This window comes from Equus asinus, chromosome 26 (assembly GCF_041296235.1).
Source record: "Equus asinus isolate D_3611 breed Donkey chromosome 26, EquAss-T2T_v2, whole genome shotgun sequence".
NCBI classification, from domain to species: Eukaryota; Metazoa; Chordata; class Mammalia; order Perissodactyla; family Equidae; genus Equus; species Equus asinus.
In genome coordinates this window covers 36,521,560-36,538,252 of record NC_091815.1, presented here as the reverse complement: position 1 = coordinate 36,538,252, position 16,693 = coordinate 36,521,560, and the positions used below count along the sequence as shown (strand labels likewise).

The window sequence follows — 16,693 nt, the reverse complement described above, 5'->3', positions numbered from 1 at the left end:
GCTTGGTCAAAATAATGTCCTGTGTTCAAAAACCTGAGGTGTCTCTATTAAGAAAACTGGTGTGTTTGTTTTTTAACTGTTTAACTTGGTATGTTTTCCTTCAACATCTTTTGCTGTCACATTGGTTAAATAGATAACTAAGCATTGTTTCTTATTTTACCAAGTGTTTTTAAACCATTTGATATTTTTGACAAACTTCCCCAAAATTCAAATTCTAAGTAAAGTCTTTCTTTTTTTGAGAATTTCCAGTGAGGCCTGGGACTTCTCAAAGAATTTATTCTCTCTTTCTATAAAGAGAGCAATATTAAACTAATTAAGCTTATTTAGTATGTTAAATTACATGGAAGCATTGACAAATAAGTGGTGATAAACCTTCTTAAGTTATATTGTGTGGGTTAATATTAGTGATATAAATGTTTTAAAAATTATATAAAATTCTGATCTGTCCTGGTTATCAGTTATAATTCCAATTATTCTCTTAAAATTTTATATGTGACAGAAATAGCCAAGTTTCTTTGTCAATTGCCATTTTTAAGTCTTTTGTCATTTACAGACAGTTATTGTTTTACTCTGATGCTTTTGCAAAGGTTTCATCTTCAGAGAGCTTCATGGAAAGGGCTCTGACACATGGAGAGTACTCTGACACTCTAAAACACAGGTTTCTGATAAACTTTCAGATCATAAAATTGAACTGGGTAAGAAGTTACAAAGTGCAAATGGAGAAACTAATGACTCTGTGAAACTGCTAACAGAAGATCAAGATCAAGAGTTGATTACATGAGACTGAATGAACTGATGAGAATGATTATAATTTTTATGACTTGGAAATATTGCTCATTTTTTTAATGTTTTGTTTTTTCCAGATTTAAGGAAACATTCTTCTCTTTTATCTTAAGCTAACTGTGACTTATAGCAATTTGGTAAATTATACCTCAGTAAGCAGAATTGAAACATTTATTTTTTTCTCTCTAGCTGATCCCTCTAGAATTTGGAAACTCTTAGCAAGTTAGTAGTCTTACTTTCACGGCAATATGGTTATTTACATAAGTTCAAAAGCTGGGATCCCTGTAAACAAGGTACCAGGCCAATTTCCAAGTGGCTTTATTTCATAAAGTCAATCTTTGTTCCTTAAAGCTCTTTGAGCTTTAAGCTATGCATGAGCTGAGTCTATCCATCTTCTTCTCAAATATGACATCCCAGTCAAAGCCTTGGTAATACAACCAATGTTTCCAATTGTGTCCTATCATACAGTGAAGAGATTCTTTTTTTTTTTCTCTCTGTCAGATCAGGTTAGTAAACACTTAACTATAACATTAAAAATAAAGGGAAAGAAAACACCAAAGTAATCTTGCCATTTTAAGCAGAAACTCACAAACAAGATGGAATAAGTTATGACAATAACAATTTAGAAGGGGAAGAGGAAAGAGATGGAATTGGCTTAGTCTAAGGAAATAAGAGGATGTCACAAATGGACTATCTCGTCTATGAGATCTCTTTGTACAGACCTAATGGTAATCACTAAACAAACTATTAGAACATAGACACAAATGAAAAACAAGGAGAAAACTAAGAAAACTACCATAGAAAACTACCTATGCAAATTAGTAATTTGAAATGCAAGGGACGAGAAACTAAAGAAATGCAGAAGAACCAGAAAACTAGTGATAAGCTGGTAACATTAAACCCTCACATATCAATAATCAGTCTAATGTAAATGTATTGAATTCTCCAAGCAAAAGACACAGATTGGAAATGTGGATTACAGAACAAGACCCAACATTATGCTGCCTCCAGGAAACACATCTCAGCTACAAAGACAAACACAGGCTCAGAGTGAAGGGATGGAAGATGATACTCCAAGTTAATGGCAAACAAAAGAAAGCAAGTGTCACCATATTTACATCAGACAAAGGAGATTTCAAGATAAAATAGGTAAAGAGAGACAAAGAAGGGCAGGGCAGTATATAATGGTAAAAGGGACACTCCACCAAGAAGAGATAACACTTATAAACATTTATGCACCCAAGACAGGAGCATCAAAGTATATAAAGCAACTATTAACAAACCCAAAAGAAGATATTAATAACAACACAATTATAGTAGGGGACCTCAATACCCCACTTAAAACAATGGGTAGATCATACAAAAAGTCAGCAAAGAAATAGTGGCATTAAATGAAGAACTGGAACAGATGGACTTAATAGGTATATGTAGAACACTCCATCCAAAAACAGCAGAATACACATTCTTCTCAAGTGCACATGGAACATTCTCAAGGATAGACCATATATTGGGAAACAAGGCAAACTTCAATAAATTTAAGAAGATTGAAATCATATATAGCATATTTTCTCACAGTAATGCTGTGAAACTAGAAATTAACTACAAGAAAAAAGCTGGGAAAGGAACAAAAATCTGGAGAATAAACAACATGCTACTGAACAACCAATGGATCACTGAAGAAGTTAAGGAGAAATCAAAAGACATCTGGAGACGAATGAGAACAAACACACACCATCCCAACTCATATGAGATGTAGCAAAATCAGTCCTAAGAGGTAAATTTATAGCAATACAGGCCCACGTTAACAAACAAGACAAAGGTCAAAAAACCAATCTTAAAATACACCTAGCAGAATTAGAAAAAGAACAAACAAAGCCCAAACTCAGCAGAAGTTGAGAAATAATAAAAATTAGAGCAGAAATAAATGAAATTGAAACACAAAAAACTGTAAAAGGATCAATGAAACCAAGAGCTTGTTCTTTGAGAAGATAAACAAAATTGACAAATCCTTAGCCAGACTCACTATGAAAGAAAGAAAGAAGGTGCAAACAAATAAAGCTAGAAATGAAGGAACATAGATCACAACAGATATCACAAAATACAAAAGACTATAAGAGAATACTATGAAAAACTGTATGCCCACAAACTGGACAATCTAGACTAAATGGATAAATTCTTGGACTCCTACAACATCCCAAAACTAAATCAAGAAGAAATATAGAATCTGAATAGGCCAATCACAAGTAAAGAGATTGAAACAGTAATAAAAAATCCTCCGAAAAACAAAAGTCCAGGACCAGATGGCTTCTCTAGAGAATTCTACCAAACATTCAAAGAAGATTTAGTACCTGTTCTTCTCAAACTATTCTGAAAAATTGAAGCAGATAGAATACTTCCTAACACATTCTATAAGGCCAACATTACCCTGATACGAAAACCAGAGAAGGACAACATGAAGAAGGAAAACTACAGGCCAATATCACTGATGAACTTAGGTGCAGAAATCCTCAACAAAATATTGGCAAACCGAATACAGCAATACCATAAAAGAAGTGTACACTACGATCAAGTGGGATTCACTCCAGGAATGCAGGGATGGCTCAACATCCATAAATCAATATGATATAACACATTAACAAAATGAGGAATAAAGATCACATGATCTCTTAATAGATGCAGAGAAAGCATTTGAGAAGATCCAACATCCATTTATGATAAAAAAAAAAAAACTCTCAATAAAATGGGTATTGAAGAAAAGTACCTCAACCTAATAAAGGCCATATATGACAAACTCACAGCCAACATCATACTTAATGGTGAAAAAAAGAAAGCCACATCTCTGAGAACAGGAACAAGACAAGGGTGTCCACTCTCACCACTCCTATTCAACATACTACTGGAGGTATTGGCCAGAGCAATTAGGCAAGAAACAGAAATAAAGGAATCTAAATTAGAAAGGAAGAAGTGAAAGTTTTTCTGTTTGCAGATGATATGATTCTATTTATAGAAAATCCTAAAGAATCTGCCAGAAAACTACTAAAAATAATCTACAACTACAGCAAAGTTGCAGGGTACAAAATCAATTTTAAAAAATCAGTTGCATTCCTCTAGGCTAACAGTGAACTAGCAGAAAAAGAAATCAAGAATGTAATCCCATTTACAATCAAAACAAAAAGAATAAAATACCTAGGAATAAACTTAACCAAAGAGGTGAAAGACCTGTACACTGGAAACTATGTCATTACTGAAAGAAATTGAGGAAGACATAAATAAATGGAAAGATATTCCATGTTCATGGGTTAGAAGAATAAACATAATCAGAATGCCCATATTACCTAAAGCAATCTACAGAGTCAGTGCAATCCCAATCAGAATCCCAATGACATTCTTCACAGAAATAGAACAAAGACTCCAAAAACTTGTATGGAACAACGAAAGACCCAAAATAACCAAAGCAACCCTGAGAAAAAAGCACAAAGCTTGAGGCATCACAATCCCTGACTTCAAAACATACTACAAAGCTATACTAATCAAAATAGCATGGTACTGGCACAAAAACACACAAATGGATGCATGGATCAGAATTGAAAGCCCAGAAATAAAGCTACACATCTATGGACAGTTAATCTTTGTCAAAGGAGCCAAGAACATACAATGGAGAAAGGAAAGTCTCTTCAATAAATAGTTGGGAAACCTGGACAGCTACATGCAAAAGGATGAAAGTAGACCATTATCTTACACCATACACAAAAATTAACTCCAAATGCATTAGAGATTTGAATGTAAGGACTGGAACCATAAAACTCCTAGAAGAAAATATAGGACGTACTCTCTTTGACATTGGTCTTAGTCATATCTTTTCAAATACCATGTCTACTTGGGTAAGGGAAACAAAATAAAAAGTTAACAAATGGGACTACATCAGACTAGAAAGCTTCTGCAAAGCAAAAGAAACCATTAACAAAATGAAAAGACAACCCACCAAGTGGAAGACATATTTACAAATCATTTATCAGACAAGGGGTTGATATCCAAAGTATACAAAGAACTCACACACTCAACAACAACAACAACAAAACAACCCGATCAAAAATTGGGCAGAAGATATGAACATACATTTTCCAAGGAAGATACACAGAAGGCCAACAGGCACAAGAAAAGATGCTCAACATCACTAATCATTAAGGAAATGCAAATCAAAACTACAATGAGATGTTACCTTACACCAGTCAGAATGGCTGTAATTCCCAAGATCAAAAACAACCAATGTTGAAGAGGACATGGAGAAAAGAGAATGCTCATACGCTGCTGGTGGGATTGCAAACTGGTGCAGCCACAATGGAAAACAGTATGGAGATTCCTCAAAAAACTAAAAGTAGAAACACCATATGATCCAGCTATCCCACTACTAGGTATCTACCCAAACAAATTGAAAGCAACAATCCAAAGTAACATATGTACCCCTATGTTCATTGCAGCACTATGCACAATAACCAAGACATGGAAACAATCTAAGAGCCCATTGACCCATGATTGGATAAAGAAGAGGTTTCAGTTTACGTAAACCATCATTGAACCAGGGCCACGCATTTAGGGGAGGCTCAGAGGATTGAGGTTCCCTAGTGCCAGCGCCTTTGGCTGCAGAAGACAGCTTAAAATTTCCTCCAAACAAATAGGTACCACCTATTCTTGCCAAGCCAAAATATCATTAGGGCCAGTCTGCCTTCATTCTTGAATACACATTTTTCTTGAGACTCAGGACTTTTGGGATTCTTCCTACCTTGTTAGTAGGGGAGTCCAAGATGACTTATACCCAAATTAAATTAAACAATCGATCCAGAGACTCACAAGGTTTCTAAGAGTCAGGCTTCAGTTTTGAGGAGAGTTCACTAGCAAGCTAATTACTGCTATCAAAGAGTGTACCTGTTGGTTGCATTGGGGGCCCCAAGTTCATACGCCAAGGGAGGCTTTTAGGTAGATGTTGCCTCCTTTTGCCAGAGATTCTAAATGAGTCACAGACACTTGTGCTGTCTTCCATACCCCAGGAGTTTAGTTAGATCTGGGCCTTTTTGTAGATAGTGATGAGCCAAAGAGACAGTCGTTTTCCTTCACTGCTAGAAGGATCGAGGATTGTATATATGCCCATAGAGTTCCAATAAAGTTTCACTGGAAAACAGGACTCTGAATTTGGTCAGGTTTTCTCAGCCAGCCCTACTGGCAGAGAGATGGTGACATTTTAGACAGGGCTATTGAGACTGAGGCCTCTGATGTATCAACAAAGAGAATATCACTTACAGAATAAAAACTTTGTACATCACAGATTAGTGGCACTTGACTCCAATTCTCACCCACTCACTGGTGGCACACAGATCAAAGGGTAGATTGTTCCACTAAAACATCTTTACTTGCACCTTACCCTGATTGAAATATTCACCTCTGGCACATATGGGGTGGTAAACTATAAGCATATAACACAACAATTCATATTATATTTTGATATTGAAACCACAATAGGACATTATTTCTTCCAAAAGGCCCCCACTACCTCATCAAATTAGCTTCCATCTGAAATTAGGACAATGCACAAAGGCTATTGATTAGGCAGCTGAGTCACTATCCCATCCTCAGTGCCAAATGAGAAATGCAAGGGCTATAAAATAGTCTCCCTTTGCAAACCAACAAGTTAGCCTGCCAGTTTCATGGGTGCTCTAGAAAACATGAAAGTCCTGGGAGTAAGACAAAAAATACTGTTATTGATCACAGAACAGGCAGCAAGAGTTTCCCGTTCACATCTCTTCTAATTGCTCTCACAAGCCACACAGGGGCCATGCAAAGAGGTCCAGATGGATGCCACAAACAGAGTAACTTCATGTCAGAGCTGGAGAACACTAAGCTTAAGAAATCCAAATCTTTTAAAGTGGAATAAATACACCTACCTAATATTTGTGTCTGAGGAAGACATTATCTTTATTATATTGGTCAGGTAATTAACCCACTCTTGCCCTAAATAAAGACACTATTGCCATCTTCCAAGGCGATACACAAAAATCCTTGAAAGCTAGTCCAGAACAGAAGCTGATATAAGACGTGAAAAAGAATTGCAAGGCTGTTGGAGAATTGCCTCCCAATAGAATGCACTCTCCCCTTTAAAATTTGAGAATAATTGACTGAATAAAAAGATCCATTGAAGATTTTTGATACCGAGACTGACCTCAGTTGTGCGGTGACGTGGGGTTGTTAAAGACTGAAGGAGGCAGGAAGAGACACAGATTTCCCAGGACACTTCAAAGGAGAGACAGATCTACGGGAGATGTTAACCTAGGTGAGAAATGAGAGGTGAGAGCAAATGAAAAGAAAGAATAATATCACATATTTTGAATAAATTGAAATTTGTTAGCTCATTAGAAAAAAATCTAAGAGCCATTCACAATTACAACAAATCATTCTGCATGAATTGATAACAAATTTAAAGCTCTCTCAATTTTAAAAAAGAAAAATAGAACATTTTTGCAGTCTTACAATAGGAGAATATTTCTTAAAGAGAATAGTAAACATCTATAAAGGAAAAAAGCATTAAGTTATGTTAACATTAAGAATTACTCCTCATCAAGATACACACACACACACACAGAAAGACAAGACAGGAAGAGAAAGAGAGAGAACAAAGAAAGAAAACATGTCCAGCTGATACATAGAACTAATACGAATATAGGAAAAAGACAACACATTGGAAAAAATGGACAAAATAAAGTTATGAATACTTCAAAAAGAGGTTTCCAAATTCATAACAAATATGTGAAAATATGCTCAACTTCCATAAAAAACAAAGGAAATGAAACTAAAATCACTACTTGGTACCAGAAAGTATCACACACCAACAAGAAGTCTAAAAATAAAAATGGAAAAAATTAAAAGTGTTGACTAGGATGTGGATGAACCAAGACCTCTGACACTGCTGGTGGGTGTGAAAATTGGTACAAACATTGTAGAAACCTCTTCAGCACTATCTCCTAAAGCTAAAGATGTGTAACCCTGTCACCAACAGCTCCACTATTACATATAGAGCCAACAGAAATTGGTATGTGTGTCATCAAATCATGTTCTCAATTTGCATACCAGCTGCATCTCTAATATTCTAAAACTGAAAATCAACCATATGCCTATTAACAGTGGAATGATCATTTTAATTGTTATATATTCATACAATAGAATATTATACAGCAATGCAAATGAATGATTAATAACAATATGAAGCAATAAATTCACAAACAATGCAAATAATTACAAAAGCCAAATACAAAAGCATTAGTTCTCTATGATTTCTTGTCTATAAAATACAAAACAAGCAAATATGACCTGTGTTGTTAGACGTCAGAGCAGTGTTTCCCCTGAGGATTAGTGACTGGGAGAGAGCACAAGGCACTTCTGAGGGTCTGGCAATATTCTCTTTATTGATCTAGTATTGATCTCTTTATTGATCTGAGTACAGAAAGGTGTTCACTTTGGGGCTGGCCCCGTGGCCGAGTGGTTAAGTTCGCGCGCTCCGCTGCAGGCAGCCCAGTGTTTCGTTGGTTCGAATCCTGGGCGCGGACATGACACTGCTCATCAGACCACGCTGAGGCAGCGTCCCACGTGCCACAACTAGAAGGACCCACAACGAAGAATATACAACTATGTACCGGGGGGCTTTGGGGAGAAAAAGGAAAAAATAAAATCTTTAAAAAAAAAAAAAAAAGAAAGGTGTTCACTTTGTGAATTCTCACTGAGCTATGCACTTATGACCTGTGCATGTGTCTTCAAACATTTAAAATACATCTCACCAATCAAACAGGTGGGATATGGTGGATAGATAAGTATTTTAATGTCTTTATATTAAAAAGTTGGGATTTAACAGTATTAAATACAGTGACACTGTGATTAGCTTTTAAATGCATGCTGAAATTTCTAGGTAAAATATAACAAATAATCATTATACAACTTTCAAAGAACAGAGGTCAATTATATTGTAGAATTATAATACAGAAGTACTTTTAAAAAAATAATAGATGGGGCTGGCCTCCTGAGGTAGCGGTTAAGTTTGGAACATTCCACTTAGGTGGCCTGGGTTCATGGTTCAAATCCTGGACATGGACCTACACCGCTCATCATGCTGTGGCAGTGACCCACATATAAAGTGGAGGAAGATCGGCACAGATGTTAGGTCAGGGCTAATCTTCTTCAGAAAAAAAAACCACTCCAATTCTCTCCTATAGTTGAGAAAATATCCACTTTGCTCTTGGAAAACTAAGGAACCACAAACTCCACATAAAGAAAATGGATTCATGTCTTTCTCTTTCAAATGGCTCTCCCTACAGCGCTCCAATTTTAATGCAAGTCTCCGTCATAAACTAACTTCATCACTTGAGAGACAGGAGTGTGCACCTCCAAATCTCTTTCTTGCAAACATGCCCAAATCATCTTCACAAACGAGAAAAATCTGCCCTCTGTAGCCCCCAATTCCATGCAATTTACACTTTTAAAAATTTTCATATTCACCTAATGCTTTTTAAAAATCAGATAAAAGGTAATTTTATGCTATCTTTTGCCCCACTCCGGCTCAATCTGGCAATTTCTACCTGAAAATATTTAAATATGCTTATCTTCCTTCATAACATCATTTTTTAAATAAATGACTAGGGCTTCTCTAAGGATGTAATGTAACAAAACTCATAACTGGCTCCAAAAAGCTTTATTCACTGACTGAATTTCCACTCCAGCACTATTAGATTCAGTTTCAGTAATGACCTGCCACACATGGTTCCATTTTCATGTACCTCGTCTTAAATTCCATGCCTAGTTCATTTCTGGGAAATGTACTATGATAGATTTAAGTTACACACTTGAAGACTTCTCCATAGTATTGTGATTGTTTTAGGAACTGGAGTTTATTACTGTGTAAATTCTGAACTCTTCCATGGCAAACATCAGTAAAACTACAGTCACATAAGAATTTATATGATAATTATATAATATTTCCTTACAATTACTACTATACCTTATTGTTTACTTTGAAGAAGACATTCAGCATTCTCCGTTTACATTCTCTGGTCAAGAACTCATAACTGTACTTAGAACACTGAGGGGAATGAATGAATTACCAAATGAACATTGAGCGAATACATGCAATTCACATATTTCCCATAAGATTTTGTATTCTTTTCCAGGCAAAGAAGAGCCTGGATACACAGGAGTCAGGGCTTATGAGCAGAAAGGGGCTGGCAGTTGGGAAACACAGTCCTTATTGCAGTGGCGTTCAAGAGAAACTATTTAGGATTGATAAAAATAGCCAGACACACTTGAAAGGTGGAGGAAAGAGTGTAAAAATAGACAAAGGCACTCACCAGGAGAAGGGTAGTTTGGGTAGCGCTGGACTCAGGGGAGGATCTGGAGGAGACGTTGTCTTATGAAGGTGTTGGACCCTCTGGTTGTGGCTGTACAGGATGAACACCATGGAGCCACTGGCCTAGAGCATCATCACCAAACAGAAAAACAACAGCGATTGATAGAAACGCTGCACATAATGAGTCTCCGGTTTTGTCATGATGAACAGCAGAACAGTATCCCAAACTTTTTATGTTTCTTATGTTTTTCTTGCTCCTACTGTTACTTATAAACATAGACATAATCTTGTCACCAAACTGTTCTGTTATTACATATGCAGCCAACAAAAATTTGTATGTGTGTCATAAAACATGTTCTAAATTTACATATCAGTACTATTCTTAATAGTCTCAAATTGAAAACTACTCATATGCTTTTTAACAGTGGAATGATTAAATTAGTTGTTTTCTGTTCACACAATAGAAACCTATATAAAAATACAAATGAATGATAAATAACAACATGCAGCAATAAATTCATGAACAACATAAAGAATTACAAAAGCCAAATACAAAAGAGTTAAGGCTCTATTATTTTTTCATCTAAAATGCAAAACAGGCTAATGTGATCTGTGCTGTTAGCTGTCTGACTAGTGTTTCCCCTGAAGAATACTGACTGGGAGGGAGCACGATGGTCTTCTTGGGGTCTGACAACATTCTCTTTATTGATCTAAGTACTGAGTACAGATTGTTTTCCCTTTGTGAATTTTCATTGAGCTATGCACTCATGACCTGTGCATGTCTTTAAATTTTTTTTTTTTTAATTGAGGTGCATTTTTTTTGTTGCTGAAGATTGGCACCTGAGCTAACAACTGTTGTCAATCTTCTTCTTTTTTTTTTCTGCTTTACCTTCCCAACCCCCCTTAGTTGCAGGTCCTTCTAGTTGTGAGATGTGGGACGCCGCCTCAACGTGGCCTGACGAGCGGTGCCATGTCCGCGCCCAGGAGGCGAACCCTGGGCCGTGGCAGCGGAGCGTGCGAACTTAACCACTCGGCCACGGAGCCAGCCCCTAAATTTTTAAATACATATCGCCAATCAAAAGGTGGGATATGGTGAATAGATTAGTATTGTAATGCCCTTATATTGAAAAGTTGGGGTTTAATAGTAACAAATACAGTAATGCTGTGATTAGCTTTTAACTGTGTGCTGAAATTTATAGATAAAAAGAAACAAATAATGATTATACAACTTGCAAAGAAAAGGGGCCATTATAGTGTAGAATTATGAAGGAAGGCATTTAAATATTAATACAAAAGAAGTTAACATAGATAAAATAAGAAAATAAATTCCATTGGTATCGAAATGCATCAATTATTATATTTAACTTAAATAGACTAATTACTTATTTTAAAATCAAACACCTTTTAGTGCACTAATTCACAGTTTTTGAAGAGATATGGCCAAATAATAGAATTAAAGTGGGAATATGGAAAATAAATTTTATGTAATTTTAACAATTAAACAACTAGAATCATAATATATATATATCAGCTAACATATACTTAAAGATTTATCATTATTGCAATTAATAATTAATTACTTGTATTATTTAATAAATATTAAAAATAATTATGTTCAATTTTTCTTAATTTACAAGTTTCCAATATATTGGTTAATGGATAATAAACATGATTTACTTTCTATGGATATACACATAAATACACATAGATCTCACATAGACCTGTAAATATATTTATATACACAATGTAAGCATATGTGTTTCTATATATTTCTATTTTCACTTCTTTTTGCTTTGTGATCTAATTTCTGGTAAATATATGTCTATTTTAATCATAAATAGGAGTTCCTCTTTGTGTTACAAGGTTGGATATATATATTCATTAGGCCAAAATAATTATTTTGTTTTTCAAATTGTTGAATTCTCAATAGTTTGCATCAGCTTCAGAATGCAAGTACAGAGAAAAATGTATAAAAATCTCTCCTAATATTGAGGAAGTATCCACTTTCCTCCTGGAAAATCAAGGAGCCACAAAATCCACATAAATAGAATGGATTCATGTCTTTTTCTTTCAAATGGCTCTTCCTACAGTGCTCCATATTTAATGGAAGTCTCCATTATAAACTAATTTCATCATTTTAGAGACAGGGATGTGCACCTTCAAACCTCTTTCTTGCCAACATGCTCAAACCATCTTCACAAAAAAAGAAAAATCTGCCATCTCCAGAACACAGTTCCTTGCAATTCACCTCTGTTAAAATAGGGACACTTACACGATGTTGTTTAAAAATCAGCTAAAATGTACTTTTATGCTCTCTTTTCTCCTACTCCAGAACAACCTGACCATTTCTACCTGAAAATGTTTAAACTTGCTCATCTCCCTTCATAACATCATATTTGAAATAAATGACTGCTGCTTCTCTAAAGATGTAATGTACAAAACTCATAGGTGACTCTGAAAAGTTTTATTCACTGATCCAGTTTCCCCTCCAGCACTAGGGTCTTCAGTTTCAGTAATGATATGACACATGTTGTTCCATTTCCAAGTACCTTTTCAAGAAATTCCATGACTAGTTCATTTCTGGGAAATTTACTGTAGTAGATTTACATTACACACTCAAAGAAATCTCCATAATGTCTAGATATTTTTAGTACTTGATTTTATTATTGCATAAATTCTGCACTCCCCAACAGAAATCATTAGTAAAATCTCAATCACATGAGTATTTACATGATAAGTATACAATATTTTATTACAATTACTGTTATGTCTTATTTTTTATTTTAAAGAAGACACTCAGCATGACCTGTTTACAGTCTCTGGTCAACTACTCATAAATGTACTTAGAACTCTGAAGACTACGAGTGAATTACCAAACAAACATTGTGCAAATACACAGAATTCATAGATTTCTCATAAGATTAAGAGATTTTGTATTCCTTATCCAGGCAAAGCAAAGACTGGATACACTGGAGTCACGGGTCATAAGCAGAAAAGGGCTGGCAGTTGGGAAACATAGAGTGATTATTGACTTGATATTGAAAAGAAGCCAGCTAGGATTGTGAGAGAGAGCCAAACATACATGAAAGATGGAAGAAAGGGTGTAAAAATACACAAAGGTGCTCACCAGGAGAAGGATGGTTTTGGTAGCTCTGGACTCCGGGGAGGATCTGGAGGAGACATTGGTCCTATGAATGTATTGGACCCTCTGCTTGTGCCTGTACAGTATGAAAACCATGGAACCACTGGCCCACATCATGAGCACCAAACTGAAAACATCAGGGACTGATAGCAATGCTGCATATAAAGAGTCTCTGGTTTTGTCATGACGAACAGCAGAACAGTATCCAAATGCTTTTCGGTTTGTGATGTTTTTCTTGCTCCAATTGCTGCTCACAAACATAGCGTACATAACGCTTATCAGCATGTGCAGGACCCAGCACAAGAAAATTGAAGGGACCATGCACTTGAGAGCTTTCATTTTAAGCTCTGCCCACCTGTAGTTTCTGGGGCAGATCATGATGGCCTGGAAAACACTCAAGAGGCAGGTGGTGCCGATAGACACACCCCTGCCCACACCACGAACATAGAAAAAAAATCTGCATCCAAAATCACTGAAGACCTGATACCACCCAAAAGATGACAATGTATAGGGGAGTCCGCTAGAGAATAGAACCAGTAAGTTGGCTACAATCAGGTTCTTGACAATCAAATCTGTGGATCTTAGCCTAGGCCCAGTGAAATAAAGGAAAAGATAATGGCAAAGAAGGGAGAAATTCCCCAGGATTCCGAATGTGGTCTGTAATAAGAAGATCACTCCTACTGCTAATTCGCTAGAGGCCATCCTGTCGGTTGTCAGTGACAGATACTTGTCTTCTGAGTTAGAGGATCCTGCAAGGGAACATGAGACATGGCCTATGTGTATCATGTCAACTGAAATCCAATATTTGCCACTTATGAAGAGTCCCTACTTTTATGAAATTACTTAGTTTTTCTGTCATTTTCAGGCTTCCAAAAGTTGAAAGTCTAACAATTAAAAACCCCTGCAATGTAGGAATCATTGCCATGAAGGCCACACATGCTGTAATTGCTTTATTCCTCACAAATTCCTGGTGCAGGCACTATTACATTTCTTACAAAGATGAGGAAACTATAGGCAATGAAAGGTTAAGTGTTTCCCTTAAATTTACCCACTGGTTAGGAACGGAGTGAGAATTTGAACCTGGCTGGGCTGATAACAAAAGTGGTGCATTTAATCCATAATATGCTAAAATACAAGTTACCTCTGTTCTTCAAATAAGCCAGATCTAAATTTAGTTTTGTGTTTGCACTTTGTCTATTCATTTTAAATGGATGATATTCTGTTTTTTAAAAAAAGGTAATGAAGAATTTCCTCTTACTTATAAAGACTTATTCTATAGGCAAATGTAAAATTTGAATAAAGCTTTAGAGCTCTTAATAAAATGTAGATGCCCTGGTTGCAGTATAAAACTGCAGGATCCTGCCCGTGAAAAGTTGGCTTTAATAAATGCAAGAATGCATCAACATTAGGATGGCAACAGAAACATTTGCTTTTATCCCAGGAACATAAGTAAAATGGCCTGATTCACAGGACCTATGAGAGATGAAACACTGATGTCTGATGAACACTGTCTAATAGAAACCAATTATTACTAATTTCAGAACATGCACATGTCTGTTTATTAATACGTGAGTTAAATAAAGTTATTAGCACTAAGGCAAGTTTTGGGAAAGATAATAAAGTACAAGACACATGCAAAGTGCAAAGTTAAGGGAAAAACTTTGTGTACTGTATTAACCACATACATTTTTTGGATTGGTATTATAACATTTAAAGGCATCAAACGTGACATAATACATTTGAGCCCAACAATGTTATCCAAAACTTACAACAGTATGTTTTTCTTAAATGCTCCTCCCCTCACTTTACATGGGAAAAGTCTCTTAATAATCAATAGAGACACAATCATGCAATCTGTTAAGCACTTCATACACCTGGAGTTAGAGAAAACATTTCTATTCCAAAAATTGCTATCAGACAGACTGTTTCTGCACAGGATCAGATGATTCTGTAGGTTCATCCTATTCTTTATCATCAGCATGGAGTTATGCGTGCACCTCTGGAAACATGAATGTTTTGTCTATGATTCCTATAAAGTAGTCTGAACAGCAGATTGACTCTGCAACAGTCCTTAAGCACATTAAAAATCAGATTTCATTATCCCTTGGATTAAACCACAACAAGCACTGTTAGTAAGGACTACACAACATTACCTTAGGAGACATCAGGGATTGCTGGAAAGTCTAGGACCCCATCTCTCTAAACTAGCTTAGCTCATGCCTCAGGATTGATTCCACCTTCCTAAGTGACTTTAGTGCTGGACCAGGATCAAATGCAGAAAGTTCCCTTTGTCCAATATATTCACTCACCCAGACTCCTGATACAATTACTCCCCTTTGTCCAATATATTCACTCACCCAGACTCCTGATACAATTACTCTCCTTACAGATTCTGCCTCTCAGATGAACATAGAGAAAACTTACCAACTTTTTCCTACTGCCTGGATGGTGGGTTCATCATGAAGTTCAGAGTAGTCAGTGGGTATGCAAGAGGGGTAGCTAGACCCTGAGATATGAGTTTGTGACTCTGTGACCTCACCTCTCCTAAGAATTGCAATTATCATTTCCCTTCTAGAAGCATTGGCAGTAACAGGCTTGGGAGTTGAGAATGTTTTTCAAAGCATTTTTCACAAGTGCTAATTATGAAGAACAACTACAAGTTTCTAGTTAGCATCTCTTAAGAGACTGTTGCAGTGTTTGTGAGAAACTCTTACTTTTCCATGATTCCTGGAGGCAAATAGTGTCTCACATGGAGGAGAGCAGGCAATCCTTAGGTCTGACCCAGAAGGGACTGGTGGCGAGTATGCTTTTTTCACATAATGTTTTGCTTCACTGAGATGTTCTACCTATAAGTGAGTTCTATCCTAATTTATATAATTGAGCTACCCCATAAATTAAATTATGAGCAAAGAAGTGGAATTTTAAAAAATATGTGAGAAGGATTCAAAAAGAGATGCAAGTAACAAGAAGAACATTATGCCAGTAATTTACATTAGATATCATTGCACTCATTTGTACAACTCACTATCAATTAATATGTGAACTGTCTGGATACTCTGTCAATATTGACCCCCACTAGTGACAGGAAGGAGAAGCAGACTAATATCCATAGAAGAAACAGACAAGATTCTAAAACAATCCCTCACAAGGAAAGCACCAGGATCAGATGTTTTAACAGGCAGATTCCATAACTCTTGTAACTATCAGATAAACAAAGTTGCTTACTTAATTCAAGACCATCTAATGGTCAACGCAGTCCTCTACACATTCTGCAGTATTTTCAGTAAGGTACTATGACTGCTTTTTAATTAAGAAATCTATTTATAATGGCTCAAGAAACAAAAAACAGATATAAATTATGAGGTGAATTTAATTCTTTAGGTTTTCCT

The 16,693-nt window shown here is 36.0% G+C and overlaps 1 protein-coding gene across 1 annotated transcript; it reads right to left on the bottom strand.

Moving 5' to 3' along the window:
* Window positions 1–13,064: 13,064 nt before the first annotated feature.
* Window positions 13,065–14,090, bottom strand: LOC106822644 (vomeronasal type-1 receptor 4-like). Its single transcript, XM_014827926.2, has one exon. The coding sequence runs from the start codon at window positions 14,088–14,090 to the stop codon at window positions 13,065–13,067; it is 1,026 nt and encodes a 341-aa protein (XP_014683412.2).
* Window positions 14,091–16,693: the final 2,603 nt, after the last annotated feature.

Coding starts and splice junctions, on each gene's coding strand:
- LOC106822644 (XM_014827926.2), bottom strand. CDS start 14,090: ATGATACACATAGGCCATGTCTCATGTTCCCTTGCAGGATCCTCTAAC.